The sequence below is a fragment of the Erigeron canadensis genome, chromosome 1 (genome assembly GCF_010389155.1).
Source record: "Erigeron canadensis isolate Cc75 chromosome 1, C_canadensis_v1, whole genome shotgun sequence".
NCBI classification, from domain to species: Eukaryota; Viridiplantae; Streptophyta; class Magnoliopsida; order Asterales; family Asteraceae; genus Erigeron; species Erigeron canadensis.
In genome coordinates this window covers 40231596-40253381 of record NC_057761.1, presented here as the reverse complement: position 1 = coordinate 40253381, position 21786 = coordinate 40231596, and the positions used below count along the sequence as shown (strand labels likewise).

Sequence of the window (21786 nt, the reverse complement as noted above, 5' to 3'; positions counted from 1 at the left end):
AAAAATGTAAAAAAATTCTATACACCTTAAAACAACCCATAAGACTTCATTAACAAAACTAAAAATAAAATGATAAATAACAAACTACCGAATCATATACCTAATTATTCACGCATAACAAACTAACCCACATATGATGATCAAACAACTACCCTTTTACAACCAAGCATACCTAAGCAACGAACCAATTAACCATATATATCATCAATTATATATCATCATACTAGAATAAATATCAATACCAATAACTTTAAATATATAACCTGACCTCACCAATTGCAAACAGATAAATATCTGAGAATTGTAAAGCAAACAGCCAAACACGTACTTAAACTTCGAGAATTCGAACATTATTAATTTAATCACTACAACAAATATGTCATTTTTTCACACTTGTTTTTTCATACTTTTAAAAAGTGTGAACATTTTTGTTAATTTAACCATATTTAAAAGTTTGTGGAAATAATTTTACATTTAAAAGTATGAATAAATTTAAAAAATCACAATATCTACACACTTATACATGTGGAAAAGAAAACTTCACACTTTCAAGTGTGTAAAATGATATCAATTGTACACACTCAATAATGTGAAAGTTAATTTGTAACACATATTTTCTTCATACATGGAGAGTGTGAAAAAATCATATGTTACAAATTAACTTTCACACTTTTAAGTGTAAAAATACTTGACATTTCTTCACACTTTTAAGTGTTAACATTTTGTTTACACATTTATAGGTGTGAAAAAAATTATAACTTTTAAAATTTATTCACACTTCTAATAAATTTTTTTATTTTTATATATGATTAAATTCATAAATTTTTTCACATTTTTTATAATCAAGTGTGAAATTTAATTTTTTTTTGTAGTGAATCATTTCCAACTTTTAATTACCTTTTCATACAGAATTAAGCGATAATTAAGGAATGTAGTGTACTATAAGGGCGCGTTTGGTTCACAGAACGTTTTGGGAAGGAATGAAATCTTTTGAAGGAATTAAAATATGAAGGAATGGAATTTGACGGAATATTTTTGATTTTTTTGAATTCAAGTAACGGAAGGAATGAAATTTCTTCCTCTATCCCCAAGAAATGGAGATTCCATCAAATGATAGAATGTTTACATTCTTACGGAATGAGATTCCTCTTTCTTTGAACAACCAAACGCACTAAGGAATAATATTAAATTCCAATTCCATCAGATTCCATCAAACTCTGTGAAACAAACGCGACCTAACAATATATAGCAAGAAGCTCTAGAGTTAATCCACTTGATAGAGTCATGTTGTCTCTTGTCGTAATAGTTCAATCCCTCACAGTCTCACACGGGTATTTGAGGACTAGGATATATATGTTTGTCATTCAGATTTCAGAATGATTAATTATTGCTAATAAACTTAGAACTAATATTGTACGTAATAATTTACTTGATTAATTCTTATAAGATTAATTTGGAGCTTAACAAAACATTAAAATTGTAAATAAACGCCTACTAAATAATCGAAAAAAAATACGCGGTTTAGCTTGTACTAATTAAAACCCAATTAACAAATAGAATATAAAATAGAGTACGTACAAAGCCTAAAACTAATAATGTTACTATATGTTAGAAATAATTATAAAGAAGAGACGTCATCTGTTGAAAGAAAACTCACGTTAAGTTGAGGCAAAAAAGGTCCTTTGATCTTTTGAGAGCCAAAAAGGACATTTTATGTTGGATTTTCTCATAAATTAATCTACGCTTAATATTTGAATGAGTTGGTAATAAGAGAGAAAGGGTTGTAGTTTGAGCAGGTATACATAAGATTAATGTTATAAGTTTAGGCTTTAGACCTCTCACGAATGACTAGATCGTGTAAAACATCAACCTCTTTCTTTTTCTTTTTTTTTTCCCTCAAATTACAATTTTGAAGTACCAAAAATACCTCTTTTCATTATTTATTAATTTAAACAATTTTACCTAATATACTCATAAATTCATAATACCTTTTTTTACAACATAAATCTCTCAACCTTTAAATTTACTATACTACCATCCTCAACATCAGTTACTTTAATATTCACCATCATTTCCACCCTCATCACCCGTCACTGCCCCCATTTTCGACACAATCATCGCCGCCACCCGTCACCAGTTCGCCACCACCATCCCGCGCCCTTAGAACGACATTCTATCATACGTGTATTCATAAATTATACTCATGTTTGGAATGAACCTTAATACTCTCGAAAAAACCTCTACATTACTTTTTTTATTTTTAGTTTTTTAAACAACGAGTTAGTAGTTAGTATTTGAAACACCACAGTGACATCTAATTAGGCAGTATACGGTTTTCGAACCACGCATGCCTAAGATGAAACACAAGACTCTCAAAAATCCCCCCTAATAAATAATAATCCACTCCTACAAATGTAGGAAGTGAGATTCGAATCCTGATGGATTTCCCCAAGGTCAAAAACCTCTACACTATTATTATTATTATTATTATTATTATTATTATTATTATTATTATTATTATTATATCATCATCATGCATCTAAAGTTTTTTATTATTAATTTGTTACTCCGTATTATTTTTATTATTATTTATTATATTGATAAAATAAGGGTAAGAATAATGATGATGTTTTCATTTATTTCTTTATTTTTTTTTATTTTTACAACTTATTTGTATCTTTTTAATGAAAACTTATTCAAAAATAATACAAAAATATAAAAATAATATATAATTTTTCCATAAGAAATATCATATCTACCCAACTTAATAAATAAATATAAATAAATCTTTAAAATTTTTGATAATTAGTTTTAGAATAAATTACACGGATGATACCTGAAATATACATAAAGTTACGTGTTTGATGCCTCGCGTGCACGGTACGTGGCTTGACTTAATGGCCAAATAGACGGTCATTAGTGATTGGTATGGTACGAGTGGAAAAGTGGAATTTTGGGTATGATCAGTGTAGAAAAGTGTTAGTTTAGGTATGGTCCGAGTGAAAATTCAAAAGTTTGTATCAAAAGAGTAATTTGGAGTATACTTTAGGTACCATTCGTGTAATTTACTCTTAATTTAAACAGCTCCACTTAATGTACCTATAATACTTTTAATGAAATAATTTACAACTTAAATTCTTCAATCCTGAAAATAACTACACTACGTTTTTTAACATCAATTTACTTTTACATTCACTACCTATCACCGCCACCACCAGTCGCTGTCGCCGCCACCACCCTGCGCTGTTACTATCATCGCTGTCACATTGTACGGACATATAACTCGTATAATAAAATCCGTCATTGTCTCTTGTCTGAATAACAAATTTATTAGATCAACTCAATAACTATAAAGTAACACCTCAAATTAACAATTAAACAACTTAGATTTAAACTTAGAGATAAAATATGGTGTAGGGATCATCTACCATTTTTAAAAGCAAAGCCTTATGTCTTCCTAAACAAAAAAATTATCTCATTGATTTATTAATTAAATTTTTTTTTTCTGTAATTCATGAACCCTTTTTCTACTTATGTTCCCAAAAAAATGAAAATTTAGTAACCAAAACTAGTAACTAGTCGTGGCAATGACTCACTATCATAACATCTTTTTTATTATACACAAAAAGCAAACCAACACACATCCATCTATTCACACACATCATATATATATATACTCGTATAAAACTAAAACACCAATATTTACGCCATAATTCACACACACATTAACGATCGATCAACCACTATGACCTCACCACCGACACCGCCGCCGTCACTCAAACTCCGGCTAATGTGCAGCAACGGCGGCCACATAGTCCCAAGACCACATGACAAAACATTATGCTACATAGGTGGCGAAACACGTATAGTATCAGTCGACCGTCACACCACCACACTCCATAACCTTAAACACATTCTTTCAAAAACCTTAAACCCACCAACGACGTCGTTTTCACTTAAATATCAACTTCCTTTAGAAGACCTTGATTCATTAATATCCTTAACTAATGATGATGATTTAGAAAATATGTTTCAAGAGTCTGAAAGATTGTTGTCATTATCAAAAATCAATAATTCATGTTCTTCTTCAAGGATCCGTTTGTTTATATTTCCGAATAATCCGGACCCGGTTGGTGGGTCGGGTTTTGAAAGTTTGAGTAAATCTGATGATTGGTTTGTTAATGCATTGAATGGTGCTGACACGTCAGCTTTGTTTTCTGATACTTCTTCTTCTTTGGTTAATTGTTTGCTAAATTTGGATGATAATGATGAGAAAATAGTAAATTGTAAAAGTGTTACTGGGAATGGGTCGGGTCAGGACGTGAATTCGGTACCCGGTTCACCCATGATGGATACGACATCGTCGTTTGGGTCGGGTTCGTCCAACCCGTCTATTGTTAACTTGCGGCCGATTAGAGTAAAAGCTAGTGATGTGGTTATGGGTTCCCCTGTGACGGCGGACCCTGAACAGTCCGACCCGTTTCTGTTTTATCAGGAACGATCGGAGCAGAAAGTTGAGCAAAAACAAGTTACGGGTTTTGATTTGGCTTCCACGGATTTACTTTTGAGGTATACTTACTACTCTGTTTTGCGTTTTTCGTATATAACTTTTTTTGATTTGTTTTATTTTTCAAGAAAAATTGCTTTACTATCTTTTGAAAATTTTAAAACGCGTTGAGCGTAAATTCTGGAAGATACAAAAAGATATCTGTGAAATGAAAAAGGAAAATGCTAATTACATATCGGTTTTGCTAACATCCGTTAGGGTTGGCATTACCGTGCATAATGCAGTTGTATTTTTATTAATATATTCAGAAGTGTGTTTTTGATATGAAACTATTTTGAAATGGATCTTTCTAATGACAACTGTAAGGGTTGTTATTAACATGCATAAAATGTACACTTTTAAATTTTATGTTAAAATATAACTAAAATATGTACGCTAATGACGATCATAAAAATTTTCGCTACTAGAAAGACCCTTAAAATAATCTATGAGGATTATGAAGTTTGTACCTTTATATATGTATATATTTTATAATCGTGTAATGAACATCCCTTTTATTGTATGTCTGTCAAGCTTTTATCATTTTACAATCATCAATCACTTTAATGTTTAATATGGTTTTCTAGCTCTAAAGAGTATTGAGTTAGCTGGAAAGTGAATATCAACTTTAAATGAATATTACTACGAATTTTAAATATATTAGCATAGATTATATGAGCTCGAAACCATCGATAATTATTTAATCTAGTTCAAATCTGAAAATGATTAAAGGCCTAGTCCATTTTGGAGTCAAGTTTTGAGCTTTGAGTTTTAAGGTCAATCGAATTGAGCTCAAGTTTGACACTATCTTGACTCGACTCAATAATACTCCTATCTTTTTGTGAAATGCATATGGTTGAATGATGTAGGATTTTGATTTTAACCGAGTTTGTTATTGGTAAAAACTGCAGTGATTCTACCATAAGCAATCAATTATCCCGACTACAAGTCCAACCTTCTAGTAAATATAACAATCAAGTTGATCCAATTACCCCTAATCAAAATACTAGAATTCAAATTATTCAACAAAAACAAAATTCTCCACAACAAAATTATCCTTGTTTATTGTCAATGCCAAGTGCCCAAATTGACAGACAACATAATCCTCATATACACAACCAGCAACAAGTGCAATATATTCAACCACCTCAATACATCAACCACCACCACCCTTCTGGGGCCGTTGCGCCACCATCTTACTACCAACAATATTCTCCCCGACTGCCAACGAATCAGCAAAATTTCGTGTATTATGTTCCCACTAGACAGCCAACCCAAGCGTATAATTTTCCATTGCAACAATCTCCTGCTCCCACCACTCCGAATAATCAAGCTGCCACGAAAGCTGCATTTCCATCAAGCGCTTACGTAGCAACGAATTCAGGTAGTCCTAAACTTGTCCGGGTTCTTTCTGGTCGTCATCAATACCAGCCTCAATATGTCGGGTACTCTGAGATTAATCACGCGTCTCAGCCTCAATACACGCAAGACAGGTGATTTTCGACGATGTACTTGATGGATCTTGTTTATTTCCTTCTCATTGTATAATTGTATAATATGGTGTTTATTTTGTTTCTAATATTGGTTTGTATAGATATATGGTATGTATATGTAATGGGTTGTAGAGGTAACTTGAAAAAGTTAGTACCTTTTTCTTGTTTGATTTGTGTACAATTATTCTGCTAGTTGAAACCATCTTTGGTGTTTGTGAATCTGGTTCCTTGTATCTATATATCTTTTTGGTAGCTAGCAGATAATTATATCATAAAATCAATAATTCACAAGAAAATGTTTATCATTTTCAATGTTTAGTTTCAATCTAACCAGTTTTCTTGCAAATGATATCCAGTCTGCATAACATTTCCGAGATCATAAAATTTGTGCTAAACCTAACCATAATATATCTTGAAGCGATTTTCTAGTAATATTACACTGTATATATATTGTGGTGATGCCAAAGATTTTCAAAACTTCATAGGCAAATCAAATAATTTTTTACTCAATATTCGAATGGGGATTATTGGGCCAATACCTGAATATTCATCTTATATATAATAAGGGATATCAAAATCTTGTCGCGCACTCGCGCTAGAAGAAAGTCATTGTATGATTTGTATTCACTAGCCTAAGGGTCAAATTGTCCAAACTGATGTGCATCTTTTGGCGATTTCACTAAGAATACAATGCCCCATCAGTTTCAGAATACATTCACTCCTCAAGTCTACTTGTCCATACACTTAACGCCAATATATCCTTTTCATTTAAATGCCCAGATACTCCATACGATATGACCCGATAACAAAAGGCCACCGTCAACCATTATATACCCCCCCGGGTTATTCCAGTTATGAGAAAAATCCACTAACCAGCCGGTCTGTAGTCACGATGACAAACTAACGCTAAAAGGATCGAACCAGAGTATTCCCAGGTCTCCTATCACTGGCCCCAAGCCTCAGACGAGTTGTTGGATCTTTTTTAGTGTAATTGGATTAACGTGATAACCAGTAATATTGTCATAATAAAATACTACATAAGTTAGGAGGTGCATATTTTGTGCTTATTTGAGTTTAAGAACAACGCCCCTGGTATCTGAGATTTTATGCTTATCTGCAATATCCCCAATACCAGTAGTTGTGATGGATGTCATTGGCGTTTAGTGTGTACTTATTCACCTGTTATTTATCTTTTCCAGCTTTCATCTTGTAATTAATAACTGTTTAGGGAAGTGATAATCGTAAGAAATGAGCTAATCTATGTTTGTCAATTTCAATACAAAATCATAGTCCGAAGTTTATATTTCAGTTTAAAAAAAGACAAAAATAAAGTGAAATTATATGTCAGTATATTATAGTTCATCTATGAATTAATCGCCATTTTGCCCATATTTTGCTCGTTGGTTAGAAAAACCATACGGGTCCTATTTTTTATGTTGTCTTTAACGGACTCTTCATCAAACATATAAAACGAACAAAATCACTTAATTACAGACCTTATTCAATCATAATTTTTTCATGACAATACTTAATGGGTAAAAGAAACAAAAATGCCCAGTTGAAGAAAATTTACCATTTAACCAAGATTAACAACACCCAATATCCTATCATCTAACTGTTACGTCTTAGCTTTTCTTAGTATATCTTTCAAGATCGATTACGACCCATATCGATTCATGTGGCTTCATGCCTATTTGATATGTCTAATTAACATGACTTATTGTTCCATTTATTTTCATGAGACCCTCCTTGCCGTACCTTTCATGACCAGATTCCCTTAAATCAGCATGTATATGCATTATTCTTGATTCAAGTCTTTTAGCTTAATTATTATTTATAGAAAAACTTTAACTCCTATCCAAATGCAATGCCTAAGATTATGAAAGACTTAGCTTTTATATAAGTCTACGTACACACTCTATGCCCATAATATGACATTTGAATGTATGTTTGGTGAGTTCACAGTCCACAAAAGTGGCCAATTGGATAATGTATCGCCCATAATGACCATACAAATACAAAAACATCAATTACAAAACGTCAAGAATAGTTTATTAAAATAAGGGTCTCAATCGGGTCATATCCCATTTTCACATTTCCACAATGTTATCATTCCATAAGATCTATTACAAACGCAAAAATCTTCCATGTTAAAAGTTTCTTGTATTTTTTGGATACGTTTTTCACTTGTGCAAGAATGATGTGTTTTAGTCGTTTTACATATCGGTATATATATTTAATTGTAAATGTAAAAGTTGATAAAGTCACAAATTAAGCACTGCCATTATCTTAACGTGCCTAAAGGCTAGAGCAAATTTAGAATATTGAAATATCTGTGATAGATAGCTAAAGTATCTAACGTAAATTTCGAGATAAAACATTAAACTCTAATTTGTACGTAGCAATTAGGAAATTGTTAAATGGCTCAAGAATCAATTGTAACATCCAAACAAGCAGTAAGCGAACCTTGAACCCACGCTACACTTGTACCAGCCCCAAAGGATACCATCGGGGTTACCACGAAGAGGAAAATCCATGAAGCCAAATATTGGAACCCAAACATCAAATTTGAAATTCAAAGCCCTATCTGAAAGACCATAAATGAAAAGAGATTCAATTTTTTGGTATTCCACAAGCATGAAGCACCCTTGTGAAAACTAGAAACCAATATTCTACAAGAGCAAGACTAGTTACAGTTGAGAATAACCTGAGCCTAGGAAATGTATTAATATGTTTAAATTAAGATGTATCTTCATTCATTCATTGTATAATTTCCTAGACAAATATAGATGTTATCATGTGACATGTCTAATGAATTCTTTTAACTGAAAGAGAAACCACAATATTGTTAACCAACTTTTCATGTTACAAAAACATATATAAACAAAGAACGCTAGATATAAAAGAAATGTTATCAAAACGGGACCTAGAATCTTAACTTCAGTACCCTTTAATCATACACATATATTATTGTACTTGAAAGATAATATATAGATTTCCAACATATATAGAGAGTTTGCATAAATTAATGCACCAAATACTACAACACAAAGTTGCTGTGCTGGGATAATAATGGATTAACCCCACAAGTATCCTGCAATTCATGATTCAATAAGTGCATTTTTGCTGTCAAGCCAACGATTTCTCAAATTTACAAGTACTAGTACTATTATCAATACACAAACACAACACCAACTTCTTTTCAACTAGTAACACTTGGATGTAAACACATAAAAAATCATCTTTTCAGGTTACCCGAGTCTCTAACTAAGTACCCTCAAGACCATTTCAGAGCTTTTTCCCTAATCCTTATCCCTCCCAAGATGTTTACTTAGACAAGTTTATTTGACAAGAATTCTAGCGATCAGGCTACCTTGGTGGTGGTTTAGCCATACTTGCATGGTCTATAGGTTGCAATTTATAAAGAAAATGAATCGACATACATGAAACCAGAAGTAGAAAACAGTTTTCCTTAACTATCACATGTCAAAGCATGTGCCATGTTCTTTACATATATAATTTTCTAAAAAGAAAAACACAAAACTGGCAAGCAAAACTAATAGAACTGGTACATTTTTACAAAACTTTATGTTTCTCCATGTCACAAGATAATAAAAGTTAATGGGTGAGATCCTAGGGCACCAAGAAGTCTCGACACTTTTTGGACTGTTGATAGTATAAAATATCAATATGAAGCCCTTCATGAACTCCGCAATACCAGCTTAGACAAAACTTACTTTGAATATTCTAACACAATGATCAGCTCCACATGAAGCAAGCTGCATACTTTCGGAACCATCATCCTTTGTGGAGATTCTCCATGCTAAACGGTTCACTGATGAAACATGGCACATAAACGGATCGAATTGGATGATTAGAGAGGCTTTTGGTGGTGAAATACTAGAATCCTGTTCACTATTTGCAAAAGAGAGACTCCATAGCTCTATAAGCCCATTTTCCATTCCAACTGCAAGAACCCCGTTGTTATTATGTTCGTGAAGGCCTGTCCATGATAGGGCGGTGACGCTGCTTTTGAAAGCAGGCAGAGTCATAAGTTGCACACAAGATTCTTTCTGCACCTCCCAGATCTTTACGATCTTGTCTCTTGAACCAGTGGCAAACTGGTGACCAAAGGGGTTCCAAGAGCATGCCCATACTATTCGTTTGTGTGCCTCTTGCCTTGTTAAAAGCTGGTAACTGGTTTGATCTGAGCCATATAGGGAACACAAGTCAAACCAATGTTCTTGTTATCTTATGATCTTTTTTTCACAAGAGCAAATTGCATACAAAGGGTAAACAAACCCTGGCCAGAATTCTATTTGGGAAACTAAGTTTGATTGCATAGTTGTACCAAAAAAAGAATTAAACTCTTGAGAAAAAATTATTTAGGATGATAACCTGATAGTCAATTGTTCTCAGGGGATGTAACAGATAGGTCTTGTCATGTCATTATTGTGATATCTTAATATTAAGAAAAGAGAATTGTCCTAAAACTCATGTGTAATTTTTATTGTAATTGACCAATCAGAAGCTCATTGCCTCAATTTACCTAAAAGTTAGTCTTTACTAATAATTAAATCTCTACAACAAGTTTACCTATAACTGAACTTGCTTACCTATAATTGAGTACAAAGTTTGTTCCCTACAAAAGAATCCGAAAGAAGTTCATTACCCTATTATGCAAGTTACGTGTTTCATACACCCTAAACTGATGTTTCAAATGCAGCTATCTGTTAATTTATAAAAGGGTTGAGAGGCCTTTTAGGTACCTGTTTGATCTATAAAAAAGAGTGACAAATGGCGATCCCTTGAGACGGCCAAAAGATATTTGTCATCGTGAGAGAATTCCATTCGGGTAACTGTTAAGCTATGAGATTGCAATCGGCCAACTGCCTTCCATGTACCAACCTCCCAAAGCCATATTTCCGCCACTGACATTGATTGGGCCTGTGAAAAGGAATAGAGGGATCAGAATGACCCAATGGCCAATGGTAAAATTTTCTATTCTACAAAGACACACGCAGATGTTGTAGTTAGATACAATTAATGTCGTTAAGAGGTGTCTAGATGCTCATTTTAATAACCACACAATTTTGAATAGTTGAAAACAGAAAAACAGATGTAATAAAATGTGTTGCAAGAAATGATTATTGGAAGAGGTTTAAGGGTTTTAAATGTAACATTTAGATATTGAGCTTTTGTGTGTTTGACAAGTTCGGACAAACTTACACACCTATATGACCAAAACCACCAACTTGTGACAAAAGAAGAGACGATTTGGGGGAATCTATTAGGTTATAAATCGATATATGTAATTTGAGTTTACCAATGATATTGAATATTCTCAAGCAAGAACTAAACTGATTATCCAAAACCAATTACTCCCCCACCCATATAATCAGATATCAAATGCAGAACATAATTATCCTCACAGTAAAAACTGATTTTAAACTAATTAAAAGCTGATTATTTTCATTTTAAACAGTAATATAATACCCAGTTCCAGACTCAGAGTCGGATCCAAACAAACCCTTAACAGCAATACCTTACAAGATGAGGCAACAAGTTTCCCTTGGTGATCACAACATAGTGAAAAGAGTTCATTTCCATGACCATATAGTTTGTGGGACTCAGGCCATAATGTATGCCATGCTAACTGTTCCTCAATAGGAGGTTCAGTCAAAACTGAAGGAACTGCATCTGGGATAGTCTCGAGTGTATCAAAACCTTCGTTACCACTTCTCTCTGATGTTTCGCTTGAAGCTGCAGAATAAAAAGCTAAGTCGTTTTGACCAAAAAAAACGTGGTGATTTCTAAACGCTCGTACTCAATTTTCATCTTTTAAGAGATTAAGCTTTAATCAATAGTGAAGATTAGAGATAGCAAATGGGCACCTCCCGTACAGATACAGAATTTTGATATGAAATGGTTAAGAATGAAGTGCTAAATCTCATGTAAGGGGGTATCTTGATAACAAGAATGTATGAGATTGTGAGCATACCTTGAACATAAATAGGCTTCTGAGACAGACCGAGAGCTGACATATTGGCACCCAATACCTGGACATCAACTTGCAGGTCATCATGTAGATTAGAAGTTGCGTGATTTAGCGTTTTCAAGAATGATAAAGGGGCTTCAAAAACTCTAGCAACTTTCTCATCAGCTCCGCTTACAAATCTGTGGTTCCCTTTTCCTTGAATAATTGCTAAGCAATTAATATCGTGACCATGAACTTGAGGGCGAGCAATTTCATGCCAAGTGTCATCTCCTCTTAACTTAGCCTCGTTTAGCCACAAAGCAAATATTCTAGTCGTCTGCATATAAGAATAATAGACAATCAGCTCCTTTTTCACACATTTTCACAAACGAAAACTGTTTTGCAATATCTTACTGGACATGCACAAATGGGCCTAGGTACAGAAGGTCTGGCACCTTTAGGCCCTGTCACAGTCCTGAGAGCTGCAATCAGTCTTTACTCCTAACATTTGATCATTTGATAAAAAAGACTGATACATAAAACTGTTTTGTTCTATATTATACTACCTAATCTTGTTAACTATTTACAAGAGTGTAAAACATAAAACTTGTTAAACTTTTAAAGAGAAAAATTATGGTTATTCTTCATAATATTTGATAGTTAAGAAATAAGAACTTAGACTTTGAAGAACCTTGTTAATAATAAACAAATTTATACTTGTAATTTCAAAAAATAAGTATTAATAATCTTAATATATACTATAAGACAGTTGAACTAATGACTTATTAACCAATCAAATCGCTCGATTTTATCAAATTGATTTTCGCTTATGTCATCATTTAGATTAACTATAAATTAAAAATCCTAATAATCATTATCCAAATGTATTATTATATTACTATTTATTTTAATTTGTAGAAAAAGTCTCATTAATTTACACTTTTTTGTTTTCCATCAATAATTTAAACTTTTTAGCCCTGAATACTTAATTTATATATATTTTTAACCATCAACTTAAAAACCTTTTTTATATATATATATTTATTTGTAACCATCAAATTGAGAATTTTTTTTGTTTTTTAAGAACGACAATATATATATATTTAATTATTTAAAGTTACAATTGTTACTCAAATAGAGTCCTAATTGTTATCAAAGAATATGAAAACAATCCTAATTGGCATCTAATTATCATAGGACAGGTGATTGAAAATAAACCTATTCGTGCATCATGATCAAATACATATACTTGAATGTCAAGTACAGGATCACAAACATATTTATATTTTAATTCTTAATTATCTTTTATAATAATATCACATTAGAAGTACAACTGGTTTCAAATAATTCTATAATAGGGAAATTATTGTAGCATGTGTCTTGTGGAATGACTACAGCAAACAATTTCATCAATATATCTCAGTTAATAATGACAGTGATGAACCTGTGATTATTGTATTACAACTTGCAAAGTATACCACCTAGAACCGTATATCTTCAAAATTATAAACTTTTATTAAATAAATGTATGAAGATTTAATATTGATAATATCGTAACCCCGTGTCCAGTGTTGGACACGGGTCTAAAATCTAGTAGATAGCTAAATACTTATAAAATAACATAAAAGACATAGGAATGGTTCGAATGCCAACCCAAACTCAATCCCCTTTCCCAAGTGAGGACCAAGCTTTAGAAACTACTGTAGAACCAGACGTAAGCCTGGTGTTAGGCAACTCTAACATTTCCATTTGTGGGTTTTTAACTAGACAAAAATAATACCTGATCATCGCTGACTGACATCAGATATTCACCACACCGACCCCATGCTATATCTGTCACTGCTGCAAAATGCCCAGATGGAACTTTTTGGGGTTTCCAATTACCAATCTCAGAACCAAAATTCTTCCAAAGATGGAATGATCCACCGTAACCATGGGCTAATATAGAATCACCATCCGGGCTCCAATGCCCACCATAGAACCCTAAAGCAGAATGACTCAACTCCCCAACAGTCACTACATTGACCCAGATACCTGTTGTTCTCTCGGGTTGCCATATCATCATAGTCTTGTCCATAGATGCAGATAAGATGCTTTGGGGTTGATAGCATGTTTTATTTTCTTTTAATGAAGGTGGCTGCCACTCGACTGAATATACCCAATCCTCATGACCTATGACAAGCGATTCTAATGATACTTGATAAGAGAAAGAGCCCGCTACAAAAACAGGACCTTTTATGTAATAGGCCAGGCTGTTTACTGCTTTTGTTTTATCAAAATTACCAGCAGAATCACACAGTACCATTTTCCATATACGTATGCCTTTATCTTGAGAAGAACTAACAAGAAGAAGATTATGTGGCTCTCCAGTTAGTGATAAGGGTAATGAAAAATCCAAACTTCTAATCCAATCTGTATGCCCTTTTAGCTCACAAGCACGAACAAACTATGAGCACAAAAAACAAGCAAAACTTAAGCCAACAAATATATGAAGTAGAGGTAGCAAGTAGCAACTACCAACTATGACCCATTTATCTAAGAGCAGCTCGACTTCGGATACGTTTAATCTCTAAATAGTCAAACAGGTAAGAAGAACTTAAAAGAAAAAATGGCCAAAAGTTTCTCAAAGTACTTTTGATGCTTAAAACCTCCAAAATCATTACTTATATAACTAAATCATTCTTAAAACTATATATCTTTTGCAATTTTATCTTGTTCATTAATTAGAATATAGAACAAAATGAAGTCTTAAAATTTTTGCCAGCACAGAAATTACTCAATTCAACTAATTAGCAAACCCACATTATGTATTTAGTGACCTATAGAGTTAAACGCAAAAACATGGGCTTCACATGAGTACTACCTGTCCTGTCCTCTCACCGCAATACAAATGAATCTTGTTATCGAGTCCCCCCATAGCCAAAATAAGGTGTGTGGTACTTCCTGGCAATTCCGCTAGAGAAAGTGTAACCATTGGTTTCAAACCAGTAGAAAGGGAATGCAAATTTATAATAGTACAATCGCCTGCAATTATTATTTAAAAACACAGTATTAACTTAAGTAATGCCGAATATGATCTCAACTATTAAGACTAATTATACCGTCACTAACCTGCACCATCAGATAGGGCTAGTTTCCACAGATTAACAACACAGTCCGAAGACGTAGATGCAAATATTGCTTCATTTCGAGATAACACAACTGCAGTAATGCACGTAACACCTTTCTTGTGTGATACCTCCAGTTGTGATACATATCTCCACTGTATACAAAGTTCATAAACACAAATTTCTTCATATTCAATCAACCAACTATTACCGAAAAGAGTATAAAAATACATGTTCATGATCTCAATAGATTGTTTAAATACACCGAATCAACATTCATAAGACCATAGACAATACGATCACAACTCCTAATCGCATAAATTCTGTATTAAAATAAAATATCGGGATCATGGCATAATTCTGAACCATTCCAATCATACTTTTTATGCACATCCTAGGTCATTAAATGCTAAGTAACATACGTTTAACAATAATCTAAACTAATAACTTAAACACCATAATGTGTCCCATCCGGGCATCCTGATTACCAAAAACACGTTAGATGACCAAATACGTACACCGATGAAAACCAGACATTTGGTACTATTATATATCAAGAAAGTTACCTTATTTTCAGCTAGAGTAAACTCCCATAAAACAATAACTCCTTGAGCATCACCAGATAATAAATAATGCTTTTCCCAATCACTTGCTACAAAATTATAATATTTCAGTACAAAAAAAATGACCCATCAAACTATGTTACCAAAAAAAAAAAGAAAAAAAAGATTGTACCTTTATATGCAAACTTGCTGTTTGGAAGCCAATGTGTACAGTTAACTGAAGCCTTATGACCTGGCAGTGTAGTCAATATCTTTGCAGTCTGTTAAAATACATAAATTTATAACAAAGAGTATAATATTTGTATCAGAAATATAAATAAAATTCAGGGATTTTTCTTTAAGAAACAGTAACATTTTAGTGCATAAGTATATAAAATATATATATATACCTGAGGGTTAAAAATGGAAACGGCGTTTTGGGAGCCAAAAGAAACAAGACCGCAGGCGCCCCAAGAAACATTGTTCACTATTCTGTTGCAACCGCCTCCGATAAACACGCGCTCTACTTCTATATTAACCATGCTGTGTGTGTGCGTGTGAAGAAGATGCGGTGAGTCGCTTGTGACGGGGTTGACGGCGATGCTGGGAATTGTTTGGAGGGCTGGGGTTTTACAGGTGAACACGGGTCGGGTTGAAATATGAGATTTAGGATTTTGGGCCTCTGATATTATATAGGCCCATGCATAGTAAGATAACTGGACCGAACATTGAACTGTAGTTTGTGGGTGGTTTTAACTTTTAAGGTTCAGCCGAAATAACCGGTCGGGCGAGATTGGAAAAACCGGTCTCTATCATTATGTATTTAAATTTAACTAGTGTTATACCCGGCCGGAGATAACAACCGAATATAGACTTGAATGCGGCTAATTAAATCAAACATGTCACATTACCATTTAACAAAAAAACACATCGTTAAACAATACAACGCTAATCTTACAACATAAAACTTTGATGACGAAATATAAACTTACAATGTTCTTAAAAGATAAAAATAAAAAACTAAAAATTTTGTTTGTGAAAATTAAAATAGACTAAAGTTGTATCACATAAATCCTTAAACATAAAATTTTAATGGTAAAAATAAAAAAATCTTAAAGGGATTTAGTAGTTTAAGTGTAAAAGAGTATATATTACTACCTAAATAAAATGAAAAATAAAAACCCAAAAAGTTAAGTTAAATAACATCTACACGACACGCTAACTTAAATACTAAAATTGAAAGAAAAGAAAGACAAAAAAAAAGGGTTGGTTGTTGAGCCACCTGTCAACTAACCTGCTTCACTATTTACGCAAATTTAGTTTATATTTATACTTCTGTACTTCTATATTACTATATAAAAATTATAACCCCACGATGAAAGTTTACAAAAATAGGACAAGCGAATTGACCAAAATACCCTTAATGAATTAAATCACCATCAACCCTTAATATTAAATTACACCATTTTTCCATTATATTATAAAATATCTCTACTATCCTCTTTAAATCAAATACATTTACCTACACCAATAGATGTCGCCACCACCATCATCGCCAACTCGTCGCTGCATTGCGCGGGTACCATACTCGTGGTATATAATATAATAAAAGGGTTAACAAGTATGCATCTAACTGCATACTGCTACCCAGATTTTGAGGAAGGATGAGGGTGGGGGAGGATTGTAAAATAGAATGTTACCTGCTTCTAGCAGCATATTTATTTTTTCCTATACTAAATGGTCTTTGAACAAATATATTATGATATTGAAAACAATTAACAAAATCATATTCTTTGATGAAAAGGTACATACTTCGACATAAATGGTAGTTTTATTTTTAAAGTTTTTCCTCCCGTTAACAATGATGTATTTATGGTCTCTTCCATATATAAAACTGAAGTCTAATACTAAAATTGAGCTTAAAAATAGCTTAGTTGACATATCTAAAATCCTTTTATTCTCAAACTTATTTTTAAGACTATTAGTTATGATGTCACAAAAACTAACCAACCTATGGTTCGTTAGTTTCCGCCGACTTTGTAGTGGTGCAAATCATATGGATATCATATAAATAGAACTTAAAGTACAATTGCAATTTACTAAATTTAGACGTATTAAACTTAAACTTACTATAAAAAAAAGTCTCAAACTCTTTGCTAAATTGAGTTTGTGGTTAAATTATATAAAATAGTAATTAAACTTAAAACTTAAAACTTAAGAATATGTGTTTGATATAAAAGGTATATTTTTTTAAATACGTTAATTGCAGCTTTAGGGTCGTATTTAGCTAAACAAAACATAAAATAACAAGTCTACAAGTGTTAATTATTTACATTTTGAACTTATTATCGGTATCGTTTTTTTATTTTGAACTTTTCTATTTGTGTTTTATGTATTTGATAAACTTGAATGATATGCTTTTATAATTGCATGTGCATTAAGTTTTTTATATTTAAACAATTTCTATAACTATTATAGCTACCAAATAATTTTTCTTTTATTTATTTTTTCAATAAAACAATCTGATTAAAATTAACATTAATAAGTGTAAATGAATTACTAAAAAAGTAATGGGTTGTCTTGTAACCTGTGTAAATGTGAATGATTAGATTTCTCTTTTTTACTTTGATTAACTAAAAAAGTATTTACTATATTTATTGTAAGACAAATATAAATCATCTTATTTATTTATTAAGTCACAAAAAACTTTTATAATTTTATACTTTCGATACTTTTGCAAATCAATGTCATCTTATACATTTATTATATTTCTATATTTGTGAAGTTTAAATTTTTATTTGTTAATATTAAATATAATAAAATACTTAAAATTTGAAGGAAAAAAAGGCTCTTATTGTATTTACTAGTAAAATTAGGCTCGGCTTCGTGGGGATTCAACTATCCAGTTGAAACACCTATTATTCTAGTGAAAGTAAGTTGAATATTTAACCGTTTAATCAAAAAGCATTATGTCATTGATAGGTTTATTAAAGAATGGAAAAAGTTTATAAGTTTAAAAGTTTCGTGGCAGGAATGGAAAATTTTGATGAAAATTAAAGAAATAAAAGTTATATGGTGAAAAGTAAGATAATGAAACTTTCGTGGCAAAAATTAGAAAAATAAAAGTATAAAAATTTAAATAAAACAAAACTTTCGTGCGAAAAATTAAAAAAGCGAAAGTGATGTAGCAAAAGTAAGGGCGAAAACTTTAGTAAATTTATGTGATAAGAAGTAAATCACACATGCATTCAACTAGTACCACTAACGAAGAACACACATGCCACCAATATCAAAATAATATATATATATATATATATATATAAAGGAATTAAATCATCAAGATCTCGACACAATGATAATTAAAATCAACTCTTTGAATTAAAAAATATAACAATCACATCATTCGTCTAGTTTCATCAAGGTGGATGATTAAACGTTTAGCCACTCATGATCAATTCATAATAATGATTAAAATGAAAGAAAAACATGATGTACCAATCGTTTGAGAAATTGAAATTGCAAGAAAATAAAAGTAGATACGATCTAGATGGGTGCTCGTGAATCTTCAATGAATCGATTGAAGAATATCTTGCTCTTGATCCTTGAAAAATCCCTTATAAAACAGCTCTTAGAAAGAGTTTTGATAAGTTGGGAATTAGGCTTGTTTTCTATTTATACTTCTCAAAATCTGATGCAAAAATCGTCCAAGGGCTTCAGCTTCCGTGCACCCACTGCGGCGCAATGGGATGTGCATTCCCTCACTGCGGCGCAGTAAGGAACCTCGGCTTGATTTATTCTTTAGGTTACTGCAGCGCAGTGGGCTCATGCTTTCCCCACTGCGGCGCAGTCAAGACCTGATGATCAAAAACACCTTTTTTACTTGTGACTTTACTCCAACTTTCTATCTTCTCAACCTTGAACAACTCTCGAAATCACAAATCAACTTCTTAGCCTTAGAAATCATCCGAAAATGTGTCAAATGATCACGTAACCTGTTTAGCGCCTGAAAACACTAACAAACACCATAAACGCGCCAAATGCACATAAAATCAACTAAAAATACTTAATAAAATGGCCAATAACGATGTGGGCGATAGGTATAAATTGGTCACATCAATGCTAAATTACTTTGAAGGAGGATTTGCAGATCCACCATATTGGATGATTATGCCAGACACTGGGTTACTCATTGCTTCAAGGTATAATGTGGTGATTATTTTTTTGAGCAAAGAAGGAGATACAACGTGCTTACCGCTTTTTACTAGCCCACCAAGTTTACAACCACATAATATTTGCGTAATTGCACGCTTAAATGGTAATCATTTCGTGAGACTGATGTTAAAAGGAGATTTTTTGATACCTCCTATGCATCCACAATGGTCTAGTCACGCAGTTGATCGGGCATGGGAAAGTCATTTTTTGCATAGACAAAATGTGTACAACCAGATTAAATTTGCTAGACGTAATTCAGTAGGTGTGAGAATTCGATTAATATTAATTAAGAAAATGATGTAAAATATTTTCTTATCTATTATTATTTATATCTTCTACTATTATGTATACTTATATAAGGTGAGTGTGTCGGACTTTATTATATTTTTAGTCTTTCAATTGAAATAAAAAGTAAAATGTATGATATTGTAAATAAAAATAATCAAATACAATAATATATTTAAAGAAAAAAGTAACAAGAAATCATAATTACTATGTCATTATTATTATATTATTGATAACAAAAGTTAAATGTAAAAGGTAGTCTAAAAAGGAAAAGACATTATGATTAGTACATTATTATGTTAACTTTAGTTATTTTAGTGTGGATAATATAAAAAATTGGTGTCTATAATGGAAAAAAATGGTGTGAATAGTGATTCCCTTACATTCCCTTTCTTTTACCCACACAAATCAACTTTCTCACTACCTATAACCAGCGTTTCTTTCAACGGTCAACTTCTTTCTCTTACAAATACCACACTTTAAACTTCACCCGCACATTCAAAAATGGATCCAGTTTCATGCCGGATATATAACATTAGTAAAAAGTAAGATTAGATCGAATTGTATTTTTAGACGGGTTAAGTGTAACATTTTTATTTTCAAGAAGTGAGTATAAATACTCACAATAGCGATGTAGAACTCGCGTATGTTGTTCATTTGCAAATTGAAATGTTAGGATTCATAGACTTTCCACCACACACTTTCCATTGATTCTCCAACATCAATCTTAGATCACAAAATATCGATCTTACCTGTGGTACTAAGGGCTAAAAAGGGTGGATTTAGGCGATAACATCGAGTGGAATTTTGTAAATAATATTTGTGATTGGTTCGAATTTTCTCCATTGTTGAACAAACAAACATAACCTTTTTAAAACAAAGTTCGAATTAGAGCCAAACTCCACTCCCACCGGCCCTAATCCACATGTAGGATGGATATTTGTATGGACTAAGCTTAAATTTGGAAAATTTATGCAGTTTCACTGTGCATTAAGTGAATAGGTGTGTGCTAGAGAGTCTTTAAAATCTGATATTTCATTTTTCAAATGAATTACACACGTGATTTCCACATTGCAACTGTGAATATATATTACATACATGTTATTAAGGCCTAAACGCATAGCAAGAACCCTTTTGACCCATCTTATTTACATGTACATTATATTGTTATATACATATAAGTGACAAGTTTTCTCAAATGTTTAATAAGTGACAAGTGGATTTTATCCACTCTCATTTTCTTCCATATAAAACAAATGGGTGAATTACCTTATTATATTCACATATGTTGGATACCTTCCAATTTTACTCCACCACAGGAGATTGACTCCAATCTCTCACTCTCATTTACACTCTTTAACGCATATCTCTATCATATATGCATTAAAGTCATATGCAAAGCAAGTGATCATAATCACTGCGATCTTTCCTTCTAGAGCTCATGAGAAACGTCTATCTCACTCTAGGACAACCATTGCCACCTTAGGCTCGCTAAGAGCTTGTTAGGTTTGCACTGTATATTCAGGAGATGCGATGGTTGTCGTGGTTAAATCCGTATCGTCACTGAGCCAGTCAACCTAGGCTCAAACATTGGCGCATCTGTGGGACCGAGCAACATATGTCT

At 32.4% G+C, this 21786-nt stretch overlaps 2 protein-coding genes across 2 annotated transcripts; one reads left to right on the top strand and one right to left on the bottom strand.

Annotated features, from left to right (window-relative positions):
- The first annotated feature begins 3637 nt into the window (after nucleotides 1–3637).
- LOC122584988 lies at nucleotides 3638–6241 on the top strand. Its single transcript, XM_043757083.1, has 2 exons — nucleotides 3638–4569; nucleotides 5458–6241. Exons 1-2 carry the CDS (start codon nucleotides 3746–3748, stop codon nucleotides 6041–6043), a joined length of 1410 nt encoding a protein of 469 aa, XP_043613018.1. The 5' UTR covers nucleotides 3638–3745; the 3' UTR covers nucleotides 6044–6241.
- A 3254-nt stretch (nucleotides 6242–9495) lies between these two features.
- On the bottom strand, nucleotides 9496–16297 carry LOC122605673 (elongator complex protein 2). Its single transcript, XM_043778629.1, has 10 exons — nucleotides 16076–16297; nucleotides 15859–15946; nucleotides 15690–15775; nucleotides 15128–15278; nucleotides 14880–15040; nucleotides 13797–14462; nucleotides 12041–12353; nucleotides 11585–11802; nucleotides 10809–10986; nucleotides 9496–10246 (listed from the first exon to the last, which is right to left on the bottom strand). Exons 1-10 carry the CDS (start codon nucleotides 16205–16207, stop codon nucleotides 9762–9764), a joined length of 2478 nt encoding a protein of 825 aa, XP_043634564.1. The 5' UTR covers nucleotides 16208–16297; the 3' UTR covers nucleotides 9496–9761.
- Between the last annotated feature and the right edge of the window lie 5489 nt (nucleotides 16298–21786).

Excerpts from the sequence above, each read along its gene's own strand:
- LOC122605673 (XM_043778629.1), bottom strand. The coding sequence starts at position 16,207 with ATGGTTAATATAGAAGTAGAGCGCGTGTTTATCGGAGGCGGTTGCAAC. Across the intron at positions 14,463-14,879 it reads GCGGTGAGAGGACAGGACAG|TTTGTTCGTGCTTGTGAGCT; the intron begins GTAGTACTCATG and ends TTGTGCTCATAG. Across the intron at positions 11,803-12,040 it reads GAAGCCTATTTATGTTCAAG|CTTCAAGCGAAACATCAGAG; the intron begins GTATGCTCACAA and ends TTTATTCTGCAG.
- LOC122584988 (XM_043757083.1), top strand. The coding sequence starts at position 3,746 with ATGACCTCACCACCGACACCGCCGCCGTCACTCAAACTCCGGCTAATG. Across the intron at positions 4,570-5,457 it reads TCCACGGATTTACTTTTGAG|TGATTCTACCATAAGCAATC; the intron begins GTATACTTACTA and ends TAAAAACTGCAG.